At 41.5% G+C, this 17,259-nt stretch overlaps 1 protein-coding gene across 1 annotated transcript; it reads left to right on the forward strand.

Annotated features, from left to right (window-relative positions):
- Positions 1-3,556: 3,556 nt before the first annotated feature.
- On the forward strand, positions 3,557-12,170 carry LOC109043295 (uncharacterized). The gene is made up of 5 exons (XM_019060821.2): positions 3,557-4,138; positions 5,255-5,332; positions 7,374-7,547; positions 9,398-9,989; positions 11,243-12,170. Exons 1-5 carry the CDS (start codon positions 3,973-3,975, stop codon positions 11,610-11,612), a joined length of 1,380 nt encoding a protein of 459 aa, XP_018916366.2. The 5' UTR covers positions 3,557-3,972; the 3' UTR covers positions 11,613-12,170.
- The last annotated feature ends 5,089 nt before the right edge of the window (positions 12,171-17,259 follow it).

The raw sequence follows: 17,259 nt of genomic DNA on the forward strand, positions 1-17,259 counted from the left end.
TTAAACTCCAGAGGAGTTGGAAGAAGAAGTACAAAAGAGAAAAGTAAACATTCGATTCGCAAGTGTGAGATGGCGTAGCTCAGGGGGGGGGGGGGGGGGGGGGTTTAGAGCGTCGCAAGTGCTAGTGCAGACGCAAGGCGTCGCAAGAGCAGATGCAGACACGCGTCGCGACTACTGTGCAGACGATGGCGTCGCTAGAGCAATGCAGACGCAGGGCGTCGCAAGTGCAGAGCTGACACTCGTCGCAACGGCAGTGCAGACACAAACGGGATAGACGCGAAGGCCAAAGAAGAACCAAAATGGTTGATGAGATATGGTGTCTATTACTGACCGCTACAAAGGGCACACAATTCGTACAGGTTTTGACTCTGGGTTGATGGGATGAGGAGCGGACTAGTGCCGCTCGATCGCCAGCATAGAATAATAAAGCTAACGCCTTATTATTCTATGATCGCCAGTCTCTCCAAGAATAATCCCAGGGCCCAGCTCCGAGGAGCTCCCTAGGTCTCCGGCTCTGGCTACCCCCTCCACTTGACTCGGAACCGGTCAAGCCTCGCCCTGCGCATGCGCAAAAGGGATGCTACCCCTCTGCCCTCTCGCTGGGGGTGCTTCACCGCTGCCCAGTCCCGTGACGTATGGGTTTTGTCAGCGCCCTCGACTTGGGTGCCAGGTCCCTGGGCCACTCTCACACAAGGATATTTGGAACAATAAAATTTTCAATGTGCAGTGAATATCACAGTCGCTGAACATCAAATTTTTCACTTATCTTTTTAATCAATATCATAAATCACTCGCACATTATTCAATAAGGACGAATCGACTTATATTTAGCCACCATCAGGCATGATGTTTTAACCTCTAGAATTCCAAGCCTGGTCAAATTGCCCCGAGCCTCGAGGTTTCCTGAAAACACTGCGGGTTTTATGGGGCCAATACACTCGAGCTTTAAATAGACGTCTACGAATACATCGTAAAAAAACGAACCAGACATCAAATTGAAAAAAGAAAAAAAATCGTCTGGCAGAAAATATTTGCTTATGTCTGTGGTATGTCGAATTTCTAATGCTAAATGTTTCGTTGAAACACAGATTCAATGATCTTACATTCAAAGTAGTCAGAGTTCCGTACCAGCCACAGTAGTATCAGGGCCGGAATTACCTAATTGCCGCCCATGGGCCGCCTGTATTTTGCCGCCCCTTCTCATTCGTTTTGAAACATCAATAAAAGCCATCAAGTGAACGTGCCAGCGGGGGTGGGGTGCATGAGACGCGTTTACTCGTGTTTGACACGTTTTTTGGGAAAGCCCTGTCAACACTACTAGCAAAAATTTACCAAACTTTGCTCGAAAGCTAAGTTTTGTACACCTATCTCTGTATGAACAAGGCATTCTATTCATAAGAAATGAACGAAAAAATTATGAGAGAACAAACATAAATGTGGTCTAATGATTTTAACTTCCGCCGCCGCGACACGCAGACTGCACCGTGTCGCATTGCGTGAAGTATTCCGACAGTTTTGTAGGCGCTCTGAGTTTCACATCGACCGCTGCTGAACGCACTGTGTTTGACGCAATGCGTGAAGTATTCACGCAGTCTTGTAGGCGCTATCCGTTTCACGCTGACCGCACTATGTTTGATGCAATGCGTGAAGTATTCGTGCAGTCTTGTAGGCGCTAATATGTGTTACATGCCGACCGCCGAGCCGAGGGCTTCTCCTTTTCATCTCAAGTCCTCGTCATCATTTCTTTCTCAGTCGCGCTGTTCCAAGCCTAATTGCGGGTTTGGTCTCTCTCTTAACTCGACTAATTAAAGGTGCTGTCTCTTGTATCACTGAAAGAGGACAGAATTAGAAATTACTTTATTCTCCGGAAATAAGAGATTTTGTCGCCTTTTCTCGTTTGTATTTTTTTTTCTAAATCCGATTTTTTTTATACCTACATTTAAAAAAATTGCAAAATTTGCCGCCCCCTAGATTTGCCGCCGTGGGCCGCGGCCCATGTCGACACCCCCTTAATCTGGCCCTGAGCAGTATAACTCTAACTGGGACTTGATCGCAATTAACAAATAATTCGCTAGCAGTGGCATTGCGTGGCGTGAATTATCGATTGTCGATGTTTCCTCATTTGAAGCTATGGTAAAGGATCGATTGTGAAGGTGTTCGTTGCGAACACCCTGTTTATCGATCCTTTTCCATTGATTTAAATGGCAGATCAATCGATGCATCGCAAAGTACGCCACGCCACTGTTCGCTAGTGCGCCCTCCGGTGCGGCTGCATTGGAACAATGGAACATGGAACATATTGCTAAACCTGGAGTCCCTTTATAGAGAGAGTTGAGACAACGCTGCTTATGGATGTCACATGCGGGAATAAAGATAACGCAAATCGGACGCTTTTCGTAATCTTTGATCAACCCATTTCCGAATTCCTATCTCCGTTCCCTCTCTCATTCCATTTGTTCCTTGCCGCACCCCCAATTCCCCGGTCCATTCCAGCCTATAATCTTTGCAATCGATGAAAACGTAATTTTTATTCCCGTTTGTGACACTGTGAAGTCCTAAAATACGGGAACCAATCAGAAATAGATTCGCGTTGTCTTTACACTTAGTGTAAAGGGACTCTAGTTAATCTTCCTCTCGAATCTAATCTAACAATGTGCGATACCTCATTGGCAGCATAAAGTGAAACATTGTACCATGGCGCCTTCAATTTTGCAGATGCAACAAGCAACACGGACATCCATCAATCACAGAAAGTTGTACCTCTGCGCCGTCATCAACGCGCGTTGAGGTGTCTCTATTTTTGAAATTTGAGAAAAGTCTAAGTTAAGTTTGCCCAATTCCCAAGTAAATCCTCGCTCCGTCGGAGTGAATATCACTCCATAAAAAGAGTGGTGTGCGTGCTCCGCATACATACAAATATCCATCGGATTGTTTGACAGCTAGCTATACACGGTCTGGAGTGAAATGAACCCCGGGCATTTCACTCCAAGATTTTAAACAGTGTAACTCGTCTCTGATGAGGAGATTACCTTTCGGTCCAACGACTCATTTTTAAATGAGCCATCTGAATTCTACCTGAAATATTTAGGTACGCAGACGCTCCACTTGTAAAAGAAAGGGCGTGTTCTGTGAACTTTCTGCCTCTGCATCCGAAAACGTCTGCGGATTATTCCTAACATCTACGCTTATTTTCTGAAATTTTTTTGGTCCTTTTTTTAATTTTGAAGGGCGCTTTTTGGCGACTTTGCAACCAGTGGCGTGGCGTGACTTGCGATGTATCGATTGTTATGCAATTTAAACCTATGGAGAAGGATCGATAAACAGGGTGTTCGCAGCGAACACCTTAATAATCGATTTTTTACCATACGTTTAAATGGCATAACAATCGATACATCGCATTTCACGCCACGCCACTGATTGCAACATCCCCATTGAAAATAAGCATTTTCCCCCCTTTTTTCTCGCACTGCAGCGGCGAGTGCGTGACTCATTGGAATTGATGACGCTATATTCAAACGTACATCATCGCGAGACATTTTGTCACTCTGCTGACGTAAAAGCAAGTTGTCATTTTCGCCTGAGCCCTGAAAAGTATAGAATTATATGGATACTAGGGCTCAACTTAAAAATCAATTAATCTCTTACGTCAAAGCAGGAACGGTTCGAAGCGTGCGAGTGGAGGGTGTAGCGCTGACGTATGATGGCTCCCAGAAAATTGAGTCCAAACGACATGCTTTCCTCTTCTCAATTGAGAGGATGTACCATGAGTAATCTGTTGCGCAGACACAGACAGACGCAATGACATAAAAAAAATCGACGGCAGTTTGGCGGAAATCCTGCTTATACACTTCAGTTGAGAAAATTTTCTGACCGCAGCTAACTCTAACACGGGAGACATTTATTCGAAGGCGCAACGACGACTTAATTTTCTAACTTATCCGGTTTACTTAAAAAAAAATTAATCTACTTAAAATGGAACCCTTCCATAAAGCTTTGAGTTGTTTACTGTATATTTCTATTTTTATTTTGTGCTCCAGTGGTAAAGTTATCGAAGTCAATAGCGATGATTTGATTTCTCATGAGAGTACGGCACTTCAAATAAAATCTGATCAAAATCAAGACATGGGTCTAGAGCCTCGTGAGTTTAATATCTATTCATTTCTGTATTTTTATCGGAAATTTTATTTCTCTCGTGTATTTTGACGGATTATCCATTACAATTTTGCTTTGTGCCATACTGACCAATCCAGTGCAGTCGAAAAGAGGAGGAGACCCGCCGTGCTGAGGAAGAACGTCGTTTGAGCATTCGAGAGTGGCCAAATTTCTTCCAATAAAATGTTAATTTTTGAAGTGAGTTATAAATATCTTCCCTTGATATTTTTAGATACTGTAGATTAAATTACGAGTGAAATTCTGTAAAAAAATTGCGAGAAAAATATTCACAAGTTTTCCAAGAATTCCGTACTTCATCGAAGGAAATTTGGCACCGGCTGAGGGCTTTTACAGCGTTTTCCCTTAGCACAGCAGAGATGGCGTGGAGGCACTTTTCTCTTCCGATTGACCCCCGAACACACACGGGACGATATTTTCAAGCCGAAGAGGTTACAATGTAACCGCCTGAGATGAGCTAGGGCACCATATTTTTTTGGATGGGGGGGGGGGGGGGAGTCCTTCGAAAATGGGTATTGGCCTTTTTCCGAGGAAGAGTATCTTGAGGGTCTCCTATCGCAAATATTTTCGCAATTTTTTCTCCTGGGGAGTGTATTTTAGCATAATTTTATGCATCATACTCTAAAACTATCGGTACTAATTGGCTGGCGTTCATAATTAAAGAGTTTTCCCGTAAAAATAATCGCGTGTGCAGAACCGACGTTGTTCCCCTTCTTCCTCCTCCTATTCCTTTTTCCTATTTCCTCTCTTAATCCTTTTCCTCTCCGTCTCCCTCCTTCACTCTCTCCTTCACTCTCTCCAACCTCTCATTTTCTCCGATATTAACTGTGAAATTGCGAGGGTCGTCCTGAAAGTAACTTTATCCATTCAATACCTCCTAAACTAAGATAAATAGGGAATTCTGTAAGAAAAGTCAGAAAGCTGAGCGTAATAGCTTTGTAAAGTATTTTACAGATTTTTTTGTATCTACCTTGGTTTAGTTTATGTATCGAATAGGTAAACTTACTTTTAGAATGACCCTCGTAAAATCAAGAGCGACCCGATTTCTTTTCATACCAACCGGATCTTCGTGGTTTGTTTTCAGGTCAGGTGAAAACTAGACTGACGATTGTTCGGAGGACTCGACTTCATCACAAACCAAATCTAAGAAAATTTCCAAAAGGTAAGAATTATTCCTTCCATTCTTTCTCTTCTATGAAAAACAATTTTCGATATCTGGTAAAATAAAATTGGCACCGAGCATCATTCAGGAATGTTGTAATTAATAACACTTACTATCTAAGGAGAGGCCTCAGTCGGAAAAATAAAAACAAAAAATTGTATTTGCTGTTTCAGTGAAGAGAACATACCATGAGATCGAGGAGTTCCATGAAAAACCAGTAAAATTGTACTGTGACAAAATGTTGTCACAACTAAAATTGTGCTTATCGTGAAATGTTGCTCCCATGACGCAAACAAGTAATTTTTCGGCGTAACGAGAAATTTTCAGCTTCCTTGTTATGATGAATGAACGATATATTCAGGTCGCATTCTCCACGCACAAACGTGGACGCGGAGGAAAGCTTTTCAGTTTTCCTTGTATAATTACATGAAAAGTATCACCGTCAAAAACTGGGTATTTTCGTCGCATTGATTTCCCATACCTTAAATGGTGTTTTATTTTTTAATGAGGAAACTAAACAAAATATCATCCACAAAGTTCCTGAGAATATTTTTCATTGGGTGAAAGGAAATTCTCTGGAAAATTCAAGAATTACTAAGTATTGCTTGGTTTTCTTTCAGAAAAAAGTAAAATATAAGCGACATATCTTACATAAAAAACACGCACTTCGCTACTTTAGCCATCGCTATAATCGGGAAAAAAACTTTTCTCCGTCAGATTTTGCACTGCCTTCCATGCCTGGTAAAAATTGGCGATAGGAGCTGCGTTTCAAAATATCATAGGAATTCTTATAGCCGGCTAAAGAAGGCAATAGAAAATCATATATCTGGCTGTAAAAAGCGGAGCAAATCATATAGCCGGGCTATACGAAGCGATAAAGAAGTATGCAGCTGGGCTACAGTTCCTATCGCCGGGCTTTACACTTTATCGCCATCGGCTGTAAAAGGCTATAAGAAATTGTGTAGGAATTCGTGTGCTTTGGAAATCATTAAGTTTGATACGGAGCCAACATAATATTCACAAAACACACATTAAATTTTCCTTCAATACATATTTTTTTTCATCAATTAAAATGAGAATAATCCATACAGGATGTGCAAACATTTCAAAATCATGAGTTGAAAAACGCTGACTCCGCCAGATTATATTGGAGCATAACACAGAGCGGAGCGGCGTGCTGCCAGCGATAAGCGAGCACCAGCGCCTACAAACCTAACTGGGATACTTCACGCATTGCGCAATGCGTGAAGTATCCCTGTTAGGTTTATAGGCGCTAAGGTGCTTTTCGCGCTGGCTGCCCGCCCGCCGCGCCGCAGCGTACCACGGCGCTTGAAGCAACCATTTCACACTAGAGGTATTGCACAGTATCATACGAAATTGAAGGCGCTCCAACATATTAGGAATGGCAGGCATCCTTCAAACGTACGGAGCTTACCGCGCAAAATAAATCAAGATACTCCGTCCAAAAATAGAGCGGTAGTCCAAAAACTCACTAAGTCCTAGCATCCGTAATTAGTAACATGTAGCATACCGACGGTGAAATTACCAAACCACGTATCTCGTTTGCGGTGTTTAAAAATCTACGCTCACATTTTATTTTTTTGAAATAGACCAAATCAATATCATTCCTTGAAATTTTTACAGAATTTTCTTCGCACGAAGAGGAAAAATCACAGAAATTCTCAAGACTGGACATTACGTAGTTTTTCATTTAAAAAATAAAGTATGACAGGAAGTCTGCGACGTCGCAAACCGAGATACGTGGTTTGGTAGTTTCACCATCGATACACTTTATCGCCTGGTTGTTGCTCAATCGCCATCGGCTATAAAAGGCTATAAGAAATTGTGCAGCCGGCTATAGAAACTATTGAAAATCTTACAGCCGGCTTTAGGTCTATGGTGTTTTGGAACACAGATTCTACTGCCAATTTTTACCAGGGTTTATTGCTCAGATTGGTAATATAGCCCTTTTTCGAAACTCCAATCAATGTATGCACGCAATTTTATTGGGACATCTGAGATGAATATTATGTATTTGCAGGAGCTGTATACAAAAAATATAAAGTGCCTCCCATATACGTGACGTACAGATGTCCGCCGAAAATCGGATTGTTGCTGTGCAGGGCCAGTTGCGAGAAAAAAAGGAACACGATAGGATCTTGCGATGGTGGCTTCTGCGTGTGTCTTCTCCTCACACCCGGATTCCGGGGCCCAGGTACGTTAAAACTAATACTGAAATGAAAACTTTAAAACCATACCATCGGAATCATAGGTTTCACCGCTGCTTTGCATTCTGTACATAGCTGCTGCAATGTCAGCGTCTTCACTTGTGCTCTGGATGCAACTATTCCTGCTCATTGGTTATCCGTGTTGCATACAGGAAAATTGAAGGCGCTCTCGCTGTGTTTTAACTTATCACTCTCGGTGGCAGCGCCTCCCCACTTGCTTCAGATGCAACTATTCCTGTTCATTGAGTATCCGTGTTGCATGGAAAAAAATTGAAGGCGTTCTTGCCTTTCCTTGACTTATAGCGACGGCTGCACTGTCGAGATCATTGAATTAATTGTCATTCAATGAGAACAGAATAGTTGGGAAAAGAAGATATGGTTCCAATGCGCCACTTGCTTTTGTCCTCCATCTAGAGACGATATATCGAGGTTGAAACCACCAAACCAAGCTCTTCGCATAACCTAGTTTTTTTTTTTTTTTTTTTTTTTTTTTTTTTTTTTTTTTTTTAATATATAAACTCTCCATATTTCGTATCCTTTTACCGTAAAAAGGTAATTGCACTTGAAAATAGCAAGAAGAAGACCGTCTTCTATACTCTATTTAATTATGAGTAGTCTGAAGTCAAAATAGTTTTATAATGTGGAATATAGCCATATGAATTGTAATTACGGTTTTGCACATCGGCGCGGCGGAGCAAACCGGTTCACGTATAACCATGCTCTCGGTTTAGACAAAACCGAGCTTTTCTGTAATTCGGTCTCGATTGCAAGCTCGTTTTCATGAACTTGAGGTTTTTAGAACTGAGAGTGCGATCATACAAAAGCGGAAAGTGCGGACGATATGCTTTACCGTGGTTTCGGCTCATACGACCAATTTTTTTTATATCTGTGACAAGTATCTAGCTAATGGCTCTCTCCGTACATTTGATCTACCGCACTGAGGAGGAGCTCTGTTTAAATAATTCGAACGTTGCATAATTTTCATCCGAATTAATTCTTATTTTTGAGCAGAGTACAAATTTTTCCCTAAATTTTCTCGAAACGTTAGACGCAATTGCAAATAAAAATCTGGTGAATATCGGGAGAAAATTATTCACAAGATTCCCTAGAAAATTCGTGTTTATCTACCGAAATTTTAGAATTTCTGAAGACTCACCCAGTACGTTAGGCCCTGGCAAGACAGGGATGACGTCATCACCGCATAAATTCAAGTCTGGTGACGTCATCATCGGCTTAAAATGATTGATTTTTAAAGTGCAGCAGCCTTCCCGGTATTCAGACGTCATGCGTCATTACAATGAAGGTCTATGATACATCACTTTTGTAGAAAGCTCAAACGACACTTATTAAACGACACACTATTGGGAAAATTTAATGTTCTTCTACAAATGTTATCCCCCTCCATTCCTCCTTCCCCCTTCCCCTTCCCCCTTCTCCGCTCCCCCTTCCCCCTTCCCCCTTCACCCTTCATCCCCCTCCCCCCTCCCCTTCCCCTTCCCGTCTCCCTCCTACACCTCCCTCCCCCTCTCTTCCCTCCCTTCCCCTCCTTTCACCCTCCTTTCACCCTTCCTCACCCCCTTTCCCTGAAAGCTCAAACGACACTTTATTGGGCTACAATGTCCTTCTACAAACGTCGTCCCCCTTCCCTTTGAAGGCGGAAACCACCAGCAGCTTCCAGATTCCGTCGGCTGGTTTTCGGCTATTTTCGGTTGTCTCCAGCTATTTTCAGCTTTTTCCGGTTTGGCTTAAACCATCTTCAGTCTTCTCATTTTTTTATTTTCTTTCCTTTTAGCTATTGGTCTACCTTTTAAAAGTACATTTTTTTGTTTCGCTACAGGTGTCTTCGTAAGGAGAGCAAACTGCAAAATACAAAAGGCGCTATGCCACCGGTTCTGCGTATTCCAGTTCGGGCGCAGCGCCTACGGCGCCTGCAGGAAGAGCAGGTGCAGATGCATCACGAACCCCGCGATCTCGGCGCGGAACCGGGGGACCGCCTGCGACCAAGCGCGGAGGCGGTTGGCGTACCTGGAGGCCCGCCTCAGGGCCATCCTCCGGAAGCGACCGTCAGCCCGGACAGCTGCCGAGAGGCGGCTTCTCAGAGCGGTCCGAAGAGCACCGCAAGTTATAAAACGCTTCAGGCGCGGCCGACGACCGACCAGGAAGTCCAAATCCGGGGGCAAGAAGTCGTCATCGGGCAAGAAGAAGAAGAGGAAGGACGACGACGATGATGATGACGATGATGACGACGATGATGATGGCAAGGCTAAAGAGGACGATGATGATGACGATGATGATAAAGAGGACCCTGATGTACAGAAGCTTATGGAAGACTCCAAGAAGCAACAAGAGCTTGATCGTGATGATCCCAAAAACTACCCCGGTGACCAGTACTTGGACCCAGAACGGCAAGCTCTTGTCGAAGATGCCAGGTAGATGATTTTACTACTTATCTCCCAAGTAGCATTTTTCAACGGAAAATTCGCGATATTTGGAAATTAAGTTGCGAAATTTGGAAATTAAGTTGCGAAATTTGGAAATTAAGTCGCTGTTTTTACACGATTTTTGGCGATAAAATCGCTATAGGATCATCAAAATCTGAGCGGTTATCCTCGATCTTGTCGCAATTTTATCTCTCTAAAATTCTGTTCCATAAAATCGAAATTTTATCTCAATTTGTCACGATTTTTTGTTTGATCATATTGGGATAAATCACTGTCGATTAAGTCACGATTTTATCGCAAATTATGCGATGAAATCGTATTTCAAAAAAGGAGCTAAGCTTTCGAAGTACCTAGCTAAGTGGAACAAAAATATTGAAATAATCTTGCAATTTAATGCGATCAAATTGGACTTATTTTTATTTCTTTACCATGAGATTACAATGTTTTTACACCATTTGGTTCATGAGTGTCGATTTTGAACGATCAATGAAATAGATCCCGCCACATTGATGGCCTAAGCATGAAACCACGTATCTCCGTTTGCAACGCTATACAGACTTCCTGTCATACTTTATTTTTTCTTCGGAAAACTAGCTAACGTAATTTCTTGAGAACTCCCTTGCTTTTCCTTCATTATTGGAGGAAAATTCCGTATGCATTTTAAGCTTCAATGCTGGCTTTTTTATTCTACTAAAAAATGAAATAAAAGCAGAGATTTTTAAACACCGGAAAGGAGATACGTGGTTTCGCACTTCGGACATCAGTATTTGAGAAAGATTGCACTTTCAGTGGAAAAAAAAGAAAGAAAAAAAAATGCAACTATTTAAATCGTAAGTATTGCAATGAATTTCAGAAATAAGGGCCCCTTCACATAACGAATGAGCAAAATACACAACACTCCGATACGGTAGCGATAATTGGGCCGCGTTAAGCAGAAAGGGACCAAGCCACATCAGCTATTGCCAAGTTTAGCCGAGCACTTTAATATTTTACAAAAAAACGTTTGTGCGGACTCCTTCGAAAATGTTAAGGAATTTACTTTGTACCAAACAGTAAATTCACTGAAATTTGCACAAACATCCGCAGAACAGTTTTCAAGTATAAAATTACATTTCCCAATTAAATTTGGCAATATCTGATGTGGCTTGGTTCCTTTCTGCTTAATGCGGTCGAAATCCACCATTTTTACGATCCGTGGTACTGGGCCAGCAATTTTCATGAAACTTTCTGTCTCTGTCCAGGCTTCGGGAGCAGCAGCGGCTTCGGGACCTGGAGAACAAGCGGCCCGAACTCGATGAAGGAGCGTGCCCGATGAAACCAGGCGAAAGCGAGGCAGAGCGGCAAACCAGGGAGCTAGAAAAGCTGCTTCAAGAACAGCAAGACCAAGATGATGAGTACGGTACGCAATTCGAGGACGCATTCGAGACTGCGAAACCGAGGAGGACTCTGCAAAGCGAACTGGCCTCCCAGAAACAATTCGATCAGGCTCAGTTGCTACCCTTCGTCGGGGACTTCTTGGAGCACACAGACCATTATTTCAGGAAAAAGGAAGAGCCTCCCCGCGAGAAAATCTCCCGCAACGCCGCGCAGTCCGACTTCCTCCTCATCTGAGGGCAATGTTGCCGTATGTTCTGGAACAACCTGCCAACGTTGCACCAGTGGCGTCTCGTGCTTTGGATCCGCACCCTCCATGGACCCGCCTGTTTGAGGTAGAGTCCCTTTATACTGAGAGTCAAGACAACGCCCCTCATGGAGTCACAAACGGGAATAAAGATTACAGACATTGAACGTTTTTCGTAATCTTTGATCGGCCCATTCTTAAATTCCTTTCTCCGTTCCTTCTCTCATTCCGTTTGTTCCTTGTCGAACCCGAAATTCCTCGGTCCATTCCAGATTATAATCTTTGCAATTGGTGAAAATGTAATCTTTATTCCCGTTTGTGACACTGTGAAGGCCTAAAATCCGGTTAACCAATCAGAAATGGATTCGCATTGTCTTGACTCTCAGTATAAAGGGACTCTAGTTTGAGGAGCTTGCAATATTTTGCATGCACCGCATGTTCACGCGGGAATAATACAGTATGAAAATTCTTATGTTGCCGAATTTCCCACGGAAAATATGAATTTTCTAGGAAAATTATGAACACTTTCCCTTGAAATGCAGATAAGTACTCTAGATTAAATTACAAGCAATATTCTTTGAAAAATAATCGGGAAAATATCCACAAGTTACCCTGAAAAACCATAATTTATCCTGTGGAATTTGGCAGTGGCGTGGCGTGACTTGCGATGTATCGATTGATATACCATTTAAACCTATGGAAAAGGATCGATAAACAGGATGTTCGCAGCGAACACCTTAGTAATCGACTCTTTACCACGGGTTTAAATGGCATAGCAATCGAAACATCGCAAGTCACGCCACGCCACTGCCGAATTCCACAGGATAAATTATGGTTTCTCAGGGAAACTTGTGGATATTTTCCCGATTATTTTTCAAAGAATATTACTTGTAATTTAATCTAGAGTACCTGCATTTCAAGGGAAAGTGTTCATAATTTTCCTAAAAAATTCATATTTTCCGTGGGAAATTCGGCAACATAAGAATTTTCATACTGTATTATTCCTGTGTGAACATGCGGTGCATGCAAAATATTGCAAGCTCCTCAAACAGGCGGATCCACGGAGGGTGTACGCCCCCCCCCCCCTTTGCCTGGAAAGAAGGTGGAAGAGTAACGGAATAAAGAAAGAAAAAAAGGAACGGAGGAAAGAGGAAGGGAGGACGCTTAAATTTGGTAATTATTCATAATTAAATTGACTGAAACTCAATATTAGATGCTTTGAAATGTTGAAAATTTTCGGGGGGGGGGGGGGGGGGTCTCGAGTCACCTTCCTTCGTCTGGGAATTGCGATGTTTTGTCACTTCGACTTGACAGACACAAAAGTGCAACAATCGACCCGTGAGCATTTAACGCAGCACATGTCTGGAAAAAAAGATTAAACAAACAAAACTTTGAATATGTTAGATAAGACTTCGCAAAACTGTACACGTCATTTTAGGGCCGCATCACTGATTTTTAGAGGTTAATTAGACATTAATAATTAATAACAAAAATTCCAGTATTTTATAACATGAAAGTCAATTTGACTCACGTTTCCTGCATATCCTGGTCCTATGGGCTGATTATTGAAATTGAAAAGCATAACTGTAGACGAGGGAGACAAGGGGAAAATAGAGCGATCCTATTGGTGGGAGCGGGTGGTTGCTTCTGACAAAGAAGCGTACGTAATAGATTAACTATCGACAACCCACGAGGGACCCTATAGTCAAGTCATCATTTTTCACCTCAGTTGCGTGTTCACCTACCCGTATTTATCAACAGGATCACTCTATTTTCCCCCTTGTCTCCCATGTCTTTTGCTTTGTATGTCAATTTTACTATTCGGCCCACTGTTTTTTTTCGTTGTTGACTCAGGGAAACAGAGACAAAATAGTTGCAGGAGCCGCAAGTCAAATTGATAAGTTTCATCTAATTAAAATGAACATGAAATTTTTTTTACTATGTACAGTATTTACAAGTGTTACCTTAAAATTTTATAAATAAATATTGTCTGGTACAATTTAAACATAAGCTGGTTCCATTTTTTTTCACGTGTCCAAAATATTTTAAACGCCAGAGCTTTCCGTTAAAATCTTCAGAATTTGATCAACTGTCCAGGCACTTCACAAAATGTTTCATTAGACAATATTCCCGCAACTGATACACACTAATGGAAAATTGTGACCTGTGAGAATAAGCGATACACTTATTTCACCTTCAATTGACGGTGTATGCAAGACGCGCTATCGTGTGTGGAAATGATGGTATCACAGGAACGGCGAAGTCTTAGGTCTTCCCTGGTAAAAATTGGCAGTAGAATCTATGTTCCAAAATACCATAGACCTAAAGCCGGCTGTAAGATTTTCAATAGTTTCTACAGCCGGCTGCACAATTTCTTATAGCCTTTTATAGCCGATGGCGATTGAGCAACAGCAAGGCGATAAAGTGCTACATGTTACTAATTACGGATGCTAGGACTTAGTGAGTTTTTGGACTACCGCTCTATTTTTGAGCCGTAGTATCTTGATTTATTTTGCGCGGAAAGCTCCGTACGTTTGAAGGATGCCTGCCATTCCTAATATGTTGGAGCGCCTTCAATTTCGTATGATACTGTGCAATACCTCTGGTGTGAAATAGTTGCTTCAAGCGCCGTGGCACGCTGCGGCGCGGCGGGCGGGCAGCCAGCGCGAAAAGCGCCTTAGCGCCTACAAACCTAACAGGGATACTTCACGCGTTGCGCCATGCGTGAAGTATCCCAGTTAGGTTTGTAGGCGCCAGTGCGTCGCCGCTCCGCTTTGTGTTAGGCTCTAATATTTAATCTGGCGGAGTCAGCGTTATTCAACTCATGATTTTGAAATGTTTGCACATCCTGTATGGATTATTCTCATTTTAATTGATGAAAAAAATATGTATTAAAGGAAAATATAATGTGTGTTTTGTAAATATTAAGGTGGTTCCGTATCAAACGTAATGATTTCCAAAGCACACGAATTTCTACACAATTTCTTATAGCCTTTTATAATCGATGGCGAAAAAGCAACAGCCAGGCGATAAAGTGTAAAGCCCGGCGATAGGAACTATAGCCCGGCTGCATAATTTTTTAACGCTTCGTATAGCCCGGCCGTATGATTTTCTCCGCATTCTACAGAAAGCTATATAATTTTCTGTAGCCTTCTCTAGCCGACTTTAAGAATTCCTATGGTATTTTGAAACGCAGCTCTTATCGCCAATTTTTACCAGGGTTTTATCAAGCACCAAGAATCGTGTAGTAATGACTTTGTGTGATGTCGTTACTTGCTTTCATTGCCACCCGGAAAAAGTCTGCATATGTCACAATCACGAATACCAGCGTGAGAATTGGGTGGAGATATTTGAAGAGTGCGGAAATTCAGAACCTAAGAAGCGTCATGTCGAGGTGTTGCTAAGATTGTTAAGGGCGTTCTGCGTTTAGAAACCAAGAACCAAAATGCTTCCGTTTCATGAACTTTTTTTTAGCTTTTTTATTTTATTTTCAATGCAAAAATTGTTATTTTCAAGCCATTAGGAATTCATTAAATGAGTAAAACAGTTGTACGATCATAGCAACACCTGACAGCGCTTACCATGTTTCGAATCTCCACTCCTCGGTTATATTGGAGGTATTCGATGGTGAAACTATCGAATCACGTATCTCATTTGCGGTGATTAAAAATCCCTCTGTTCCGATTTGATTTTTTTAAAAGGAGAACAAATCAGTATCGTTCTTTGAAGTTTTTCCAGGATTTGCTTCTTACAGAGAAAAAAAATTACGGAGGTTTTTAGAAATTAACTTTGAGTAGTTTTCCCTTTAAGAAATAAAGTTTGACAGGAACTCTGAAACGTTGCATACTACATACGTGGTTTGTGAGTTTCACGGTCGATTTTTAATTTAACTATATTGATCGAAAGAGATGTTTTTCATTTCTTCCCCTCTTTTCCTCTTCTTTTCTACGATGCTCAGCTCTTTTCAAAATAATTTAAGATAAGAAAATGTATAGTTGCAAGATGCAACAACTAATTGTATGAGAGGTAGGTATTTCACAATGGTCTCTCGGTATGCATGTGGCATTTTCATGCTGCATAGGTTTCTCATTATATTCTCATCTCACTGAAAATGTTGGTGCGTCTATTGGCGGATCTATCAGGTTGGCCACATTCCTCTGCATTTAAACAAATGGACATAAATTGATTCCAGAGGCTCCGTCAAGACTCGATATTCAGTAGTTGTCAATTGTTGTTTTGACGAAAAAACCGATTTAAAATATGTCGCATTCCTGTTTTGCACAATAAACTCTCTTTTAAACTAGTTAAAGTTTCAAGAAATGTTTATCAGTGTTTCAAGTCGTAATTCATATTATATCAAAAATGTTGTGTGCGGTTATAATAAATCGTTTAAAAGAATGGCAATTAACTGCACTGGCAAAGTGGGTATTTTTCGAATCTTCCATTTTTGGTTCTCAAACTTTGCATTGCTGCCGAAGTAACAATTTTTAGAGATTGTCTTTGCGCCACACATGTAGTCATCCAATTGTAAGCTGTGATGTAATCACCACTTATTCCCCCTCCTTCCCCCGATTGTTTTAAGAAAAGTTTCAAGACGAGGCTCGTTACGTCCCTCCTGTCTTGGCTGTGTGGCTCACGTTGCCCTCGATCCACCACTAAAAATAAAATAGTTAGGACCAATACATACTGGAATTAAAGCAAAGGAAAGAACAAGCGTTGATGACGGCGCAGAGATACAACTATTCGTACTTGATGGATGTCCGTGTTGCATCTGCAAAATTGAAGGCGCGATGGCACGAGGCGTGAACTCGCAATTCTCTGCTCTATGCTGCTAATGAGGTGTCGCTCGGGTTCGGGAGAGAAGTTAAGCAAAAGTTAAGCTAAAAGAAGCGTTACTCTTTCTGTTTTATGAGAACAGCAGGAAGCTCCTAGCATGTGCCATCAAGTGTTGTTACGATAAAGAAACAGTTTCTGCGCTACCAAAATTTAGAAAAAAATTTCTTCATGAAACCTTAATGAAAGGAGGCATTTCGGTTCTTTTACGCTGAGTAACAAGATGCACAATTATAGCAACACCTGACGGCACTCGCCAGATGCGACATTTTAAAATTTCCGCCGCAATTTTAATTTTTTACAGAGAAATTGTTCAACGAAGCTGCCCAAAAATTTCATTGAATTTTCTTTGTGCTTTCGATAAAAGTCAGTGAAACTTTCAAACACATTCGACCAAAAATTTCTCTGTAAAAAAATAAAATGGCGGCGAAAATTTTAAGACGTCGCATGGCGCTTGTGATACTTTGGCCGGAAGGTGACGAGATATTGAATTTCCACTCTTCTGCTGTTAGTTGCGAGTCGTATTTCAAATGTACCGTTCAGGAATTCTCCGATCAGTTTTTATTCTCTGCAAGGAAAAATAATCAGAGTTTCATTTCAGTTTTCTATGATTTATTTAGAATAAGTGAAAAAACAATTACTGAGAGTTAAGTAGAAACTGTTGGTTACTTTTCCTTCAAAAAATAAAACATGATATGAGACCTATACCGTCGCGATCTGAAAAACGCATTCTTCAATTTCAATCATCAATACGTGACCGTCGACAGGGAAGGGACTTTGATCGATCGCCGGTAACAAAAAAAA

This window comes from Bemisia tabaci, chromosome 4, assembly GCF_918797505.1.
Source record: "Bemisia tabaci chromosome 4, PGI_BMITA_v3".
Classification (NCBI taxonomy): Eukaryota; Metazoa; Arthropoda; class Insecta; order Hemiptera; family Aleyrodidae; genus Bemisia; species Bemisia tabaci.

Bases quoted from the DNA above. Each gene is read 5' to 3' on its own strand.
- LOC109043295 (XM_019060821.2), top strand. From the start codon at position 3,973: ATGGAACCCTTCCATAAAGCTTTGAGTTGTTTACTGTATATTTCTATT. The intron at 4,139-5,254 runs GTGAGTTTAATA...GTTTGTTTTCAG, and splicing joins AGACATGGGTCTAGAGCCTC to GTCAGGTGAAAACTAGACTG. The intron at 7,548-9,397 runs GTACGTTAAAAC...GTTTCGCTACAG, and splicing joins ACCCGGATTCCGGGGCCCAG to GTGTCTTCGTAAGGAGAGCA.